The sequence below is a fragment of the Schistocerca gregaria genome, chromosome 1 (assembly GCF_023897955.1).
Source record: "Schistocerca gregaria isolate iqSchGreg1 chromosome 1, iqSchGreg1.2, whole genome shotgun sequence".
In the NCBI taxonomy this organism is placed as follows: Eukaryota; Metazoa; Arthropoda; class Insecta; order Orthoptera; family Acrididae; genus Schistocerca; species Schistocerca gregaria.
This window is the reverse complement of record NC_064920.1, coordinates 777,321,293-777,337,941: the sequence shown is the minus strand read 5'-3', so window position 1 is coordinate 777,337,941 and position 16,649 is coordinate 777,321,293. Positions and strand designations below refer to the sequence as shown.

General features: G+C 35.3%; 1 protein-coding gene across 1 annotated transcript in view; it reads right to left on the bottom strand.

Annotated features, from left to right (window-relative positions):
- Window positions 1-4,741: 4,741 nt before the first annotated feature.
- LOC126268696 (RAB6-interacting golgin) overlaps window positions 4,742-16,649 on the bottom strand; it is a 49,824-nt gene continuing 37,916 nt past the window's right edge. The window contains exons 5-6 of the mRNA XM_049973931.1: window positions 11,176-11,398; window positions 4,742-8,020 (exon numbers count right to left, since the gene is read on the bottom strand). Of these exons, the coding sequence (XP_049829888.1) occupies window positions 7,739-8,020; window positions 11,176-11,398 (505 nt within the window). The 3' untranslated portion in view covers window positions 4,742-7,738. The remainder of the gene's footprint in view (window positions 8,021-11,175; window positions 11,399-16,649) is intronic.

The window sequence follows — 16,649 nt, the reverse complement described above, 5'->3', positions numbered from 1 at the left end:
AGACATGGCTTAGCCACAGCCTGGGGGATGTTTCCAGAATGAGATTTTCACTCTGCAGCGGAGTGTGCGCTGATATGATACTCCCTAGTTCGAGTCTCGGTCGGGCACACAGTTTTAATCTGCCAGGAAGTTTCATTATGGATATCATTCGATGAATCCACAGAGTAATCAGAAATCACCAATTCCATTGTCCAAATCAAATGAGTAGTAGCAGAATTATCTTTGGTACTTAACATCCATATAGTTGGCACATGCACTGAATTTGAAACTTGTGTCTGATCTGGAAGTTCTTATTGTAACTGTAGTGATCCAAATAAAATTTCAGAGTTATGTTTCGTTCAAAGTGGGTGGTCAGAAACTGCCTGTAAACCTTTTATCTCAAAATTAACAAAGCAAGAACACACACTGCAAAACACACACTAAGGAAGGAAATGACAGGCCAATAAGAAATTATCTGAACAGGACAGAAATCAGTAGGCTACATGTGATGTACATGAAAAGACAAACAAATAAGTGCAGTTGCAAAAAAAAAAAATGGATAATATTCCAGGCAATGAGCTTGACAAATTGAGCAAGTCAATTATATGTTAGTCCACCTCTAGCCTTTGTGCAAGTAGTTATTTGGTTTGGCGTTAACTGATTGAGTTCCTGGATGTCCTCCTGAGGGATATTGTGCAAAATACTGTCCAACTTGTGCATTAGAACATCAAACTCCCATAATGGTCTAAATTTTCTCAATTGGCAAGAGATCTGGTGACATTGCTGGCCAAGGCAGAGTTTGGAAAGAAAAAAGACAAGCAGTAGAAACTCTCGCTGTGTGCAGGTGGGTACTATCTTGTTGAGTTGTCAGCCCAGTGTGGCTTGCCATGAAGGGCAACAAAACAGGGCATAAAAAATCATCAATGTATCTCTGTGCTGTAAGTGTGCCATAGATGACAACTGAAGGGGTCCTGCTAGGAAATGAAATGGCACTCCACACCTTCACTCCTGGGTGCCCGTATAAGCACGTGACAGTCAGGTTGGTATCCCACCACCCTCTGGGCCATCTCCAGACATGTCTTCACTGGTTGTCGGGGCTCAATTTGCAGCGAGACTCACAACTGAAGACAATGCTATTCCAGTCAATGAGATTCATGGCCAAATATGCCTGACACCACTGCAAATGGGCTTGTTGGTGTACAAAGGCCAATTGTAGGCGGTGCACGGGGGAGCGTGAGTGCAGCTCCTTTCCTGTGAGCTGCCTATTAATTGTCCTTGTGGTCTCTGAAACATCGGTTGCATGTTAGATCAATGACAACGATGAATTTGGAGCTCTCGAGTGCCTCTGACAATTGCTTGGTCCTCACATTGGCATCTCACTAGGTCGACCACTTGCTTCTCGATGCTGTGTTCAGCCACAGTTCACTCATTCTTGCCAACATCGTTGAACAATGGCATAGCTCCTATTCAAATGCTGAGCAATTTGCCGACTACTCCAATCTGCTTCTTTGAAACCAACCACATTGCCCCTCTCAAATGCTGATATCTGTGTATATTGCTCATGTGCCTGTCTGTGAAGCATAGTTCTGTCCAATTGAGTGCACAGAATGAAATACGCACAGGCATTACGTACTGGTATCAATTTGTACCCTGTTTACCTTCCTTGCCAGCTGCGCAGTGAAACTGTGCTTCAGCCTCATAAATGCAACCATTGACTACCAAAGTTCACAATTTTGCATTTTCCATCAATACCTGTATGAATATCAAGTTGTGACCAGTTTTCATAACTCCTCCATGCTACATTTCCTCTCCCCCCCCCCCCCCCCCCCCTCGCTCCTCCCTCTTATAGTTCACTTCTCCCCCCATGCAGAGACTTTAAATTTCGAATTATCTGTTTTTTCAAGTCAGTCACTAAAGAATTTCAATTTTCCCATCTCAAAAAAAAATTTTTTTTTTCCCCGAAGTTAAACAGAGTATCACAGCAGCAGTTTTTTTACTGCAATAAAATTAGTACCTGGAACAAAAATAGAAGCCATTGTAATAGAGAAATATTTACACTAATACCAGTTGCACAAAATATAAAAAACACTAAAATATCATAAAGGGATAATCACTTTAAATATCAGAAGCCTTCGGGTTAGATTTTATCTACTTTCAACACTCGGGCATTCCAAAATGTTGAACATAAATACTGAAACTTGAAACCAAAAGTAAATGACTTATTTAGTTGGTGAATGATGCAACCAGCCACAAAAGTGAAAAGGTTGAAAAATGTGACAAAAATTTAAAAAGAGACGGCATTAAAAGAAGAGAACCAAAGGTGGGAAAGGTGACTGACTCCCCACACTGTATTGGTGCCACCTATATTATTATTATTATTATTATTATTATTATTATTATTATTATTATTATTATTATATTGGATGGCGTAACGGCCTGGTAGCCTTGGATCCCACTTTGGCAACTTGCAGTTCACTGAGCCAATATTGATACTTAAAAAAAATAAATCATTATCAGCCCTTGAAATATCAAAAAATCATATGATATATCAATGGAAAAAATATTGGTGTGCCGGACTAAAAAATATTGGCTGCAGGTTGTAAATATATCACTGATTTTAGAGCTTTATATTAAGTTTTGACTTATTATTAGATATTCTGTATAACAACAAGATAACAGCCTGCCTATCCCACTCAGAGGAAGAATTGAAAGGAAAACAATGCATGTTAACACTTGGCAATAATCACTTTGCTAACAATGATAACTGCATCTAAGTGGCACAATAAGAAGTGTCCGCCGAGCCCGTCGTTCAGTTTGTCATATATCTTATTTGCCCAGGACACTTCATGTTGACTTCCCTGTTTTTTCCATTTCTGCCAATGCCGGCTACCTAGCAGTTGCAGTGTCAAAACTACATGGTGAAGCTTAACATTTCAGTTTCCAGTAGTGAAAATTATGTCAGCATTTCGCCTCACTCCTCTCTGTAATCTGCAAAGACCAATCTTGTGATTTAGGTTTTGGTTCATCATTTTCAGCAGCTGTTTTTGAAGAGTACCGATGTGAAGAAACAGCACACTAGTTGCGTGAAAATTGTTTTTTAACACAAGTGGTGTGTTATACCTTCACATTCGAAATCTTGTTTTTCCATCTCCCCCTCCCCTACGCAATTGGACTTCTTTTGTGTCACCTACACTCACTTCAAACAGTCAATGAGAAAGACTGGATGTGACGAAAGCTCAAAAAAATAGTAAGACTCTTTCACACAGTGAAAGTAAAATTATGTTCTACTACAATTTTACAATTTCGAAAGAACAACTTCAAATATTTAACAATACAAAATAAAAATATCGGCTTTCAATATTGCCATTTTTGGAAAAAATATTGATATTTAATCAACAGCCTTACCAGGTAGTCATCCACCCAAGTACCAATCAGGCTCAATATTGCTTAACTTCAATGAACAGGTAGGAATTGGCACAACTGATATAGCAAGGCCTTTGGCATATCAGAAAATGCAACTTAAAAAACCACAATTTCTTTTTATGATACCCTAGCATCCACACATAACTGAATGTGCATGACCAAGGACAGCATCTTTGCCATGCCACAGACTGCAATTCAGGCGATGGTGCCATATCTTCACAATGTTTAATTTTTACCGCATTGAAACCACTGAGTATCCAAATTGAGATGTCCACACAACTCACAGCCCAAAGGTTGTATGTGGCCTAAAGCAAGTATCAAAGTGGCTCAAGAAATGAGCATCTCATACATCATCAGGTGTGTGGTGGGTGGGGAATCCAAAAATTTCTTTTACCTAAAGTTATGATAAACTGTATATTTTCAATACGAAATTCCACCACACAATTCTCTCATTGGTTCATCCTTTTTTATTTAAGTATATTATGTGCAGCCCAATGAGGCCTAGGTAAGATAAAAGGTTGAACATCTCTGATCTATATGATCATGTAATCATTATTTCATTTTCCTAGCTTGTGAATTTGTACTATTTATTTCCAGTGCATCATCAATTCAAGCTTCCATCCAGGGCAATTCCCTGTAACAAAAATCATTTAGTTTCCTTTTTTTAAAAATTACCCCTGAAGATGACAGGCAAGTAATAATGAGTAAACACAGAAATCTTTACTGGTTGGTGCTCAATGTTATTAAACATCAATTGGGAATTGCTATTAATATCCATTAGTCTTTCTCAGCTTGGTTGCATCAAGACATTATAAAGGATGCTCATGCCAATTTTTAAAAGTTCAACTTTCCCAGAAGGAAAGAAAGAAGCCAGCTGAAAGACTACAGTGAATGTTTGATCTGAACTTAGATTTTTACACTTATGAATGTCCGAAGTATTTAACCCACCTATTTCCCCACTGTTTACAAGAGTACTTGAAATGTTCTTTTTCTATCTGTGTTATGGTTTTGCACCATTCAACTGTATGTTCTAAGTCTCCTGTAATAGGACCACTTGGATATATACACAGAATGTTTTAAAGTATTTGCATCAAATGTCTATCGGTGGACAGATAAAATCATGGGACACAAGTTTTGTTAGAGAAAAAATGTCCACTGTCACTTTCCAGTGACCTTAGGCATCTTTTATGATTGCTTACGCCACTGAGAAGTGAAAGGGTGTAGGCAGTTTATGGTGTACACATGCGAAGTATGTTACCTATAACCAGTCATCTGCTCCATGTGAAAGCATAGAAACTAAACATATATAGTGATGCACGAAACAGCAAAACATCTTCAGTCAGTTCAAAAACATTTATTTTACAAATCAGATCTTCATTTCTCACATATCAATTGCACACTGTCAAACATAAATTACTGAGACATTCATCTGAATGAATACCAGTCATTCATTTCAATACTGTAAAAGCACATGTACATATCTCAAGGTAGAAGTCAAGCTGACAATATACAGTTGCAAAGCAATTAAGTGTGGAGGTGCTGAGAGAGATATGTTAATAATGCTGATACTGTGATAGTACATGTAGTCCACAAAATTCAACACAGACATTATTATGCATTTTTTCTCTTAAAAAGTGCAAAAAATAATTATTGTCAAACAAACTTACAACAAATATTTTGTGCTGAATGTAATAAACACTACTCTAAATAAAAAGTGTGCACAAGAAAGTAGCTTGGAATGAAAAACCATCTGGGGAAAATGCAATGCATGATTAAAATGCTGCATAAATGGCATTCAAATTGAAAACAATGCTTATGAGTGTCAAAACAATAATAAGCTAACTAACAGGCTGATCTTGGTACAAATATGTACAAAAATATTTTCATTGCCAATTTTTTTACATTTCAAATCATTGTATCCAAAAACCAAAGCTAAAGTCTATACATCTAACAATACTCTTTTTCAAGTTCACTGCTTCAAAAATCACAGTATATTCAATTAATATTATAAACTGTATTAATTGTTTGTGGTTCTACGTTTGCAGCAATGCTGCAAAGAACAGTTTCAGAAACAGTGTTATGTTTACACTAGGGTTTCTTCTTCTCCACACTATAATCTGTGCCTTACATTCAGAAATTTCATATTTTATGGAATTATATTATGCAGCTGTATATATAATTACCAGAGGACATATAGGTCACAATACAATAGAACATTTTATTAGATATTTTTCCATACAAAAAAAAAGAATGAACTTTCACGTGCATGATTTGTATAAACCATAACAACTTACAGTGATAAAAATATCTGGAAATACAAACAAAGAATTAAATATTACATATAGAAAACAGTACAAGAAAATGTGGAAGGTCTCATGTTGCACTAGCTATGTACATTATTTAACCAGAAATTCCAAGTCTTATATGTAGAAATACATTTCCGAAGATGCAGTAGCAAATTGCTTCACAAAATTAACTGTTTTTACCTCATTGCACTGTGTGTGTGTGTGTGTGTGTGTGTGTGTGTGTGTGTGTGTGTGTGTGTTTTATATAAATCTCAAGTATCATCAGCAAAGAAAGATTATTACTGCCAACCTTTAACTCTGTGGTGCATGTTGTTATTGCAGTAGACGGCCGTTAATGGACACATCTCTGGAGTTTTTAATCAGTCATGAGTCTGCAAATGCATGCAAGGCACAAAATCAGTAGGAAGAGCCCACTGCAGAGGACTGTGTGCATTTGCAGCCTGAAGAATGATTAAAAACATCAAAGAAGTGACCTTTAACAGCTGATCACTACAGTGGATGCTCTATGCCACAGGGTTAACAAATTATGAGATTGCTGGAATTCGTGTCATCTATTGTAAGTGATGCAGCGCATTAAACTCTACTGAAAAATTGAAATATTCTTACTGCAAGGTCCACATTTTAAGTGATGCTTTATGTGTGGCCAGATGCTACATACATCTTGTCAAAAATGTGAAGTATCTGATGCTATTAACCACACCCCTTTCTTGATGAAGGTTTGCACTAAAATTATAAGCATTCCACAAGAATCAGAAATGACTATATATATTTTAAAAGACTGACGTATCACAGAAGCACCAACACTATAACAGAGTAAGCATTATATGCACAATTTAAATGTATGTTAACTGCAGTCAAACTTTTTTTCGTAGACAGGTACAATAACCCAATAACATTGTTCCAATTTCTGAATTTTAGAGCAAATAATTGAATTTAATAATCAGAAATAATACAGCCTTATTTTGTACACACAATGTGTCTGGAGGCATATAAAATTGCTTCTAGACATTTTTTTATAGTTGTGTGAAACATTAAGAAAAGTGGAACGTATTACATATGAACACCCAGAAAAGCCATCATCAGAGAAGAAATGTGCACGAATTTTAGACACAAACATGTCTAGCAAAGCCACTCCTACTCATCTGGAACCATGCCAACAAAAATACTCTTACTGGTTATCTAATGTAACAAGAGATTATTTTGTTTCATTATTAAATATTTCTGACATTACTAATGACAAGTATAAAAAGTACAAAAGTATCACAGCATGACCTGGCTACAAAATTTTTAATCATGAAACAACAGATATTGAGGCTCATAACAACTATTTTTAAATGTCACAGCTACATGCCATAAAGTACAACACTATGAGTACATAAACTGCATAACTGTGAATTGCACTACTTTCAGCCATCTAGATAAAAACATTTCTACATGAAAGAGTGACTCAAAGTTTCACAAGTGGGAGATTTGTTTTACTATATGGCATCAATTCTTTATGAGCCCCAATATTCATCCACCATCAAGCACAGACAGGCTATAAAACGTACAACCATACAAGATATGTAAAAGCACTCACTAAAGAATTCACTCCAATCAGCACCATACCAGAATAAAGCACCACAAGTTAATCTACTAAACATGCTACTAACAGAGTACTAATTTTGAGAGGCACGTATTTTTACAAAATAAGTACATAACTGGAATAAAATATATACTTATAAAATATTATTGTCAAATTATTGTTAGTTCTTTCTGTTTAAATCCTGAGTTCTTCAGAAAATCATTAAAAAATCCTTTCATATATATTTATAAAATATTAATTAGCGAGGCCATAAAATACATCACTCCTTTGGTGCCACTAGCTGCACATCGGCTGTAATATTTATCAAATTTTCAACTGTAATAAAGCAGTAATGGCTCAATACAAAGATATTTCTAATATATGGGGTAACTATAAGGAACGGTAACCGAATTACAGCTGCTGCATATGGAATATTAGTCAGCATACGCTGTTTCGGTACTCTCACCTATGTATCATCCTGAAGGTTCACTAAATGATTATCACTATTAACTATTTGAGACTCCCTATCATTAGTCTCTGTTCCATCCTTACATATCAAAATATCATTTTGATCTGAACATTTGTCAGACATTACGCATGGCTGCTTGCATGCCGATATTTCTAATACTTCACCTGGAACTCCCACTTTTTCCTCAGCAGCAGCTGTGTTTTCGTCAGTTTGTTTATGTTTCAGTGTGTTACACATTGAATATGAGACTTCGTCCAAGGCACGCAAAGGAGATAGTATCTAAATAAAAAATGAAAATAAAATTGAAAGAAAGGAAACAAAATTGAAAAATAAATAAAAAGCTATCTTTTAATTGTTGATATTAGAGTATAGACATAGAAGGCATTGTGTATGTGTCAAGATACCAACTGCAATTAGTAAGTGACTAGAATATAACTTTCCTATTAAAATATAGCAATTACATATCACAATATGTCACATGCATTAGGCTGCAACGTCAGTATTTACATTTTACCATTCCACTAACTTTTGACTTTAACAGTAAAAGCATGAATGGGACGTTTACACTGAAAAGACAACTTCCACTTGCATGACACACCAAAGGGCGAAACACAATGAAAAAAAAAAAGAGGATCGTACAATGTTTTACTGTTTCCTAGTTGTAGATAATTGTTTCAAAGGGCATAATAGTTGCACCCAGTCGTTAACAAGTCTTATATTGTTTATCGGCATTTTAATTCTACAATATTATTAAAAGCACATAACTCCACGCAAAAGCAAAAACAAATTAAAAATCACTTAAAACTGCGACAGATCAATATATTTTTCATATATGTTGAATTGCAATTTCAATATTTTGCCTGCCTAGGTAGTTTACAAAGGAGGTACTCTAGTCTCATAATTATCATGGTTAAGTGTGTCAGCAATGTAACTACAATATAGTTCCAACTTGTGTGACTTCAGTTATACATATTTTGTTTAATAAATATATGTTACAGAGATTATACATCATTAGGAACCATACATCAATGATGAAACATAGATGTATTGTCACCGAGTTCCCATTACAAGATATAATTTTTCCCATAGAACTATGTGCATCATTCTCTGCAAACTAAAATATACATACATGCAGCCTGTATTGCATTTGCATGTGTCTAGTAGCATTCAAAGTACAGGTATTCTTTCGAGTCTTATAGAAAACTTTAGTGACAGAAAAAGTCATTCACATTTCATACAAAAGCTAGAAAGATGTACATATTTACACCATATTAAGACATTGGTGATTTAGTGTTGCGTGTTATATACAGTTTTGTCCCACCAAATTTATCATCATCATACTGCCACATAAATTACTATAAAGATTTGTGCAAGTTCTCATAACCTCACTAAGAAATACAAGTACAGATTCTCAAGTCTTCTACACCCTGGGTAAATGTATGTGTGTCTTCTAACTTAACAATATTTACTACTGGTGAACAAGTTTCACAGAGTAAGATTGCATACACAGAAATTTAAAGCACTCAAGTACATGCAGTTCCCAAATAAAAAAAAATTAAGATGAGCACAAAGAGATAAAATACCTGTAACCAGCAATTTACAAGGCATTTTGAAATATTTTTTATGGAACTATTCAAAAACTTATTAACATTCACAGATGCTGAAGAAAGACAATAGCTACACATACAAGACTGCTTTCTACAAACACAATATTTCAAAAGTACATGAAACATTTCAAATAGTGTACTGCCATATTTACAATGTTTTCATTTAGTATTGCAGAGCAATACTGACACAAAAATATACATGTTAAAAACATGGTGGGACAAAACAAAACATAGGTGAAATAGCTAACATTTACAAATTACCAACAACACATTAAGTTTAGTTTCTGCAAGAAAATTTTTAAATGCAAGAACTGTAATTCAGTATCTTTAAAAATATGCTGCTGTAAAACCACATGTGCACAAATAACACTAAAAATATTTACAGTCTGTAAGTGTGTGTGTGTGTGTGTGTGTGTGTGTGTGTGTGTGGTTGTTTTATTGGACATTCCATATAGCTTAGTCACTAGACTGTGGGCAAACAGCACTGAAAGCAACAATCCTCAAATTAATGCAGTTTCTGTAATCAAACAAATGCACAGAACCAAGTAATGAATGAATTTAAGATTGGATCATTTAGAAATAACAATGATTTGTGAAATTTCACATTTAAAATTAATTTGCTGTTACAGATACTGTTAAAGCGCCATCACAAATGCATTCAAATATCTTTTTAACTAGCTTGTTTAAAACCAGAAAACTTCTCTAGCAATGATAATTTCTTAAGTGCAGAATAGATAAAACACGGGGGCTAAAATTTCTAAGACATATTATTTTCAGAAAGAAATTAATGTAATAGAGTGGTCCAACATGTAAACAGAAAATTCAGTTTAGTACTAAAGAAAACGCAGCATCCAAGCAAAAACTATATTTCATGAAATTTTAAAATCCAGCTCAATTACAGGTTCCAGTATATTGAGTGGGTACCTATGATTTTTATGAAGATTAGTGTCCATGAATTAAAGCTTTTGAAAAGTAATTAAGATTATAATGGAAAATGTTTTTGTCAGCAAGGATGTCTGTCACTGGGATGTCTGCCATTACAAATGATTTTTAGGGGCCAGAACTCAGCTGAAAATAACAATGTACACAACAGACAATAGACCGCAAGCTACGGCACACGCTACTTTTTTGAACGATGAATTTAAGAGCTGAGCAGACAAACAAATAAAATCATTTTACCATGTTCAAAGACTGTGTAAACTGATTTGCATGACATAAAGAAGAAGAAAAAGTATGTACCATTAATGTCAAAATAACTTCATGAACATAACATCGCATGTGTGCATATTTTGCTGTAACACAAACTGACTGCACACATCAAAACTGAAGTCACATCTGAGCCCTTGACATTCTATTCTACAGTCAACTGTTTCATTATTTTATGCTACAGCAGCAGACAAAACAGCAACTTCACTTTGTGTCCTTACAGTTGCGAAACACATGAAGTGAGGCACGAGCAACAAATACTTTACTGAACCACAGTATACATCATCCACACATAGAACTAATTTCACAATGTTTAACAATGAGTCAAGTTCTTTCACATTCGTATAAATATAGAAAGCTCTATTTAATCACTTTATATTATGAGATAGCAATGATTTTGAGTAATCTTTCCTTACATAATATATATTACTATCAATAAGAATTACTTTTATAGAGTTCAGATCGCAAAACAGTGCTGGTTGCTCACAATCCAGTGTTTCAGTAGTCCATTAACAGCAGCTACAGCATGAAAATATGTGGTAATTTCTTTGTACAGGAGTGGTAGGACACCACATAAAAGCTCATAATTTCCTTTTATATGTGCACAGGACGTGTACTCACCACTTTGTTGTCAGCTGCAGTGCGCCTCTCTTCCTCACTTAATTCGACTGATGTTGACAACTCTAGCTTGTCCATTAGTTCTGACAATTTTCGGGCTTTTCGCATTTCATTCTGCTCTATTATAGTACATAAATGTTCAGTCAGAAGTTCTTTGCGTTCTAGCTTACTGAAGAGATGCATCTTAGCATCTAGAAACTCCTTTTCAGCTCTATTGTAACGTTTTCTGCATAAAACAAAATATGTAACAAGTAACTTTTTGTGTGTTATCTGTGAGCACTAAGGTAGATTTGATTAGAAACTACTACCAATAAGTATAAAATATAAGTAACTGGAGCAGAAAGAAATTTATCATAAAAGATAATATAAACAGTGGCATGGCCTACATCAAAGTTGCAGACGTATATTCATACATTTAAGTAGAACGAGTAAAATTTCACAGTATCCTACAAGAAATAATAATATAAGCTGGCGTGTGAAAGGAAAAATTCGAAGAGACTCAAGGGAGAAGATTCTGACAGAACCAAAAATATTAATACACGAGAGCAGAAAATCCTACAAATCACACTTTCATATGACATTACTAAAGCACAGACATGCATCATGACAATATACACTTATGCAACAAAACAAATTTCAATGCATATCAGAAAGAGAATATCCCTTTCTATGTAAGAAAGTAAAATCTTCTGAAAATGTACTGTTATTTCTAATAATCAGTCAGCTACGTATGTATTGATTAATAAAAAGATGGTGGTATTTTTTCCACTTCAGCTGTGTTTATTTTACTCATTCATGCCTGGTTTTAGCCTTTTAGGCCATTTTAAGTGATTTTTCTCAGTAAAAAAGAATACACTACATTACCTCCAGAAATAGAAACATGATGATATGAAGAAACTTATCCAAAAGATATATACTTTTTTTAATAAATTTCCGCCTCTTTAATGTTAATCGTTCATTTATTTTGCAACTACGATTTCAGATTTTTCGGCATTCTCAAGGGCATGTTGAAATTGTAAGATATGTCTGATCTGTATGTGACATGTCACTGTCAAAAAAGTTCTCATCTTATACACCAGTTGTATTACAGGATACAAGTACATATCAAAGATACATACTATGGCTGACATATATTCCTGTGAAGTCACAGGAGTATATTAGCTGTTAACTGTATATTAAGGTTTCTCATTGTGCACAATGTCAGCCATACTATGTATCTTTGATATGTACTCGTATCTTGTAATACAACTGGTCTACATAAGACCAGAAATATACTTTTTTGACAATGACATGTCATAGTGAGGTCAAAGATATTTTACCATTTCAACATGCACTTGAGAATGGCTACAAAGCCAAAAATCATGATCGTCAAATAAATTAACTACTGTTGTTGTGGTCTTCAGTCCTGAGACTGGTTTGATACAGCTCTCCATGCTACTCTATCCTGTGCAAGCTTCTTCATCTCCCAGTACCTACTGCAACCTACATCCTTTTGAATCTGCTTAGTGTATTCATCTCTTGGTCTCCCTCTACGATGTTTACCCTCCACGCTACCCTCCAGTACTAAATTGGTGTTCCCTTGATGCCTCAGAACATGTCCTACCAACCGATCCCTTCTTCTAGTCAAGTTTTGCTACAAACTCCTCTTCTCCCCAATTCTATTCAATACCTCCTCATTAGTTATGTGATCTACCCATCTAATCTTCAGCATTCTTCTGTAGCACCACATTTCAAAAGCTTCTATTCTCTTCTTGTCTAAACTATTTATCGTCCATGTTTCACTTCCATACATGGCTACACTCCATACAAATACTTTCAGAAAAGACTTCCTAACACTTAAATCTATACTCGATGTTAACAAATTTCTCTTCTTCAGAAACGCTTCCCTTGCCATTGCTAGTCTACATTTTATATCCTCTTTACTTGGACCATCATCAGTTATTTTGCTCCCCAAATAGCAAAACTCCTTTAATACTTTAAGTGTCTCATTTCCTAATCCAATTCCCTCAACATCACCCGACTTAATTCGAGTACATTCGATTATCCTCGTTTTGCTTTTGTTGATGTTCATCTTATATCCTCCTTTCAAGACACTATCCATTCCGTTCAACTGCTCTTCCAATTCCTTTGCTGTCTCTGACAGAATTACAATGTCATCGGCAAACTGCAAAGTTTTTATTACTGCTCCATGGAATTTAATACCTACTCTGAATTTTTCTTTTGTTTCCATCACTGCTTGCTCAATATAAAGCTTGAATAACATCGGGGAAAAGCTACAACCCTGTCTCACCCCCTTCCCAACCACTGCTTCCCTTTAATGTCCCTCGACTGTTATAACTGCCATATGGTTTCTGTACTATTAACAGTCAAATCGAGGAAATTTATTTCAAGAAACTCCACATACAAGGGTTGACTGAAAAGTAATACCTCCACCTTTATAGGTGTGTAGGCAACAGGAGTGGGCTGGAGTAGAGATGGATGGTAAATTCAATTGTTTTGCATATGCAGGTGACATAGTACTACTAAGTGAATCAAAGCACGAGTCGAAAGAAATGTACCAGAAAATAGACAATAATGCACAGAAAATGGAAAGTTATGCACAGAAGGTAGGGCTCAAAGTCAATCAAGACAAAACAGAGTTCATGCAGTTCAGATGTAAATCTAATAATCATGGGAGCCTGAAATGCTGTAGCCAGGGCAGAAATGGAAGACAGAATTGGGGGATAATATGGGCTCGGTAAGAAGAATGAGAGAAGAGAAAGACTAATTGAGTTCTGAAATAAATTTCAGATTGTAATAACAAGTACACTATTCAACAATCACAAGAGGGGGAGATATATTTGGAAGAGGCCTAGAGAGACAAGAAGATTACAGTTACATATCATCATCATCAGACAGAGATTCTGGAATCAGATAACAGATTGCTCTACGTACTCAGGAGCACATATTAACTCGAATCACTATTTAATAACGATGAAGCACAAACAGATGTTTAAAAGAATTTGTTACAAGAGTCAATGAGCAAGGAAGTGGGATATTGAAGTACTCAAGAATGATGAAGTATATTTGAAATTTTCTAAGGCTGTACATGCTGCAATAATAAATACTACAATAGGTAATTCAGCTGAAGAGGAATGGACACCTCTAAAATACGTATTGACAGAATTTGGACTGACAAATGTAGGTAACTGCAAAGCTACCTTGGGTAACAGAAGCAATACTGGAACTGGTCAACAAAAGAAGGAAGTATACAAATCTTCAGGAAAAGATAGGAGTACAGCAAGACTTAAGGATAGAAAAAAATAGGAAGTGCACTGAAACAAGGATAAAATAGCAGCAGGAAAAATATGAATATATTGAAAAAGACATGTTCTTCAGAAGGGCTGATTCAGCGTACAGAAACGTCAGAGCAGCATTCAGTGAAACTTAAAGCAAGGACACTAACATTAAGAGTGCACAAGGAATTCCATTGTTAAATGCAAAGGAAAGAGCAAACAGGTGGAGAGAGTACATTGCAGGCCTCTATAAGGAAGAGGAATTGTCTGATGGTGTGACAGAAGTGTAAATGGGTTTTGATATGGAAAGGGATCCAGCATTAAGAGTCCAAGTTTAGCAGAGCTTTGGAAGACTTGCAATCAAATAAGACACAACACTTAGATAATATTCCTGTGGAGTTTCTAAAATGATTTGGTGGTGGTTGGGGGAGGGCGGGGGGTAGAATGGAATGGCAACAAGACAACTATTCAAGATGGTTTCTAAAATATATGCATCCAGACATACTGTCAGACTTTTAGAAAAACATCCTGAAAACAGCAAGGGCACATAAGAGCGAGAACTACCGCACAATCAGCTTATCACATCATGCAGCCATGCAGCAGACAAAAATGGCATACAGAAGAATGGAAGAGAAAACTAAGGATCTGTCAGACAACAATCACTTCAGCTTTACGAAACATAAAGACACTAGGAAGGCAGCTCTCTTTTTACGCTTGATAATGGAAGCATGACTTAAGAAAATTCAAGACATTGTCATAGGATTTGCTGACCTTGAAAATATTTTAAGAAGTAAAATAGTGCAATATGTTTTAAATTCTCAGAAAAATAGGTGGAAGCTGGGAAACATAGACGTTTATGAATGAGAACCAAAAGGGGAATGTAAGACTGAAACACAAAGAATGAAGTGCTTTGATTGCAATGGGTTTAAGGCAGGCATGGAGCCCTTCAACCCTACAGTTCAACCTATACATTGAAGATGCAATGACAGGAAAAAAAGAAATCAAGAGTGGAACAAAAATTCAGGATGAAGAGATGTCAATGATAAGGTTCACTGATGATATTGCTATCCTCAGTGAAAGTGAAGAAGAATTACAGGATATGTTTAACAGAGTGAACATTACAATTAGTACAGAATATGGACTAACAAGAAAAAGTCTCCAATGGTGGGACTGACTTTTTGAAACTATCTGTATGGTGATGTAGGTTAAGGTCCCAGGTATCACACCCTGCAGCCATTTGCCCTGGTGGAAATGCATTTTCGAATAACCAATGAAAGAAAATGTAATTTAGTGTCATGCTCTACAGTTTCAAAAATTGTTTGTTCTGTAGATTGGTTGCGTGGCATAATGGTTAGCAAAGTCCTCAAATGCCAAATGTAGTGAATTCGAATCCTGTCATGTGCTTTTAAATTTTTCATCTTTAAATCTTTATCGAAATGACTTTTATAGTTATTTTTATTCAATTCACTGGTTTAACTGTAATTTTTTTAATTTCTATTCCTTTGTCACATCATTTTAATCATGGTATTAACTTTCTAAATAGCTCTCATGTTTTCTTCCTATCTTTCTTTTTCTAGTTGGAATCTTTGTGCTTGCGAATTTAATTATTCTTACTTGTATATAATAATATTTAAACCTTCAAAAATTCTGATCACCAGTTAAAAAACAATAGACAAAATAGTCTATTTATATTGACCACTGGTAATCTGATAACAACTGTTTGACATTGAATATGGATGTCTTGAACACATAAACAGACAGGAACATACCAATATGTATAAAAATGACTCTCAGTGAGTAATAAAACAATGTAGCAACTTTCACACATTGGCACTATAAAGCTGCATGGAGGGGTATCTATAGTGCCCATGATGTTGATGGCAAGGTAGATGAATTGATGGGTACTCCGCAGTAATGTTACGCTATAGCATTTCCAATCAGGTCCACATCTACGTAACAATGCAAAAATCTAGTTTGAAATTATCATCTTTAAAAATACAAATTTCTTGACAAAAATTAAAAAAAAAATTACATAGTTGCTTCCATAGAACAGTTACCACCATCATACCTTGGCTGAAGATAAAGCGGAGAACCCAAAAACATTCTGGTCCTATGTAAAAGCACTAAGTGAGTATAAGGCTACCATTGTCACTCATCGACCAGTCTGGTTTGGCAGTACAAGATATCAAAACGAAGGCCGAA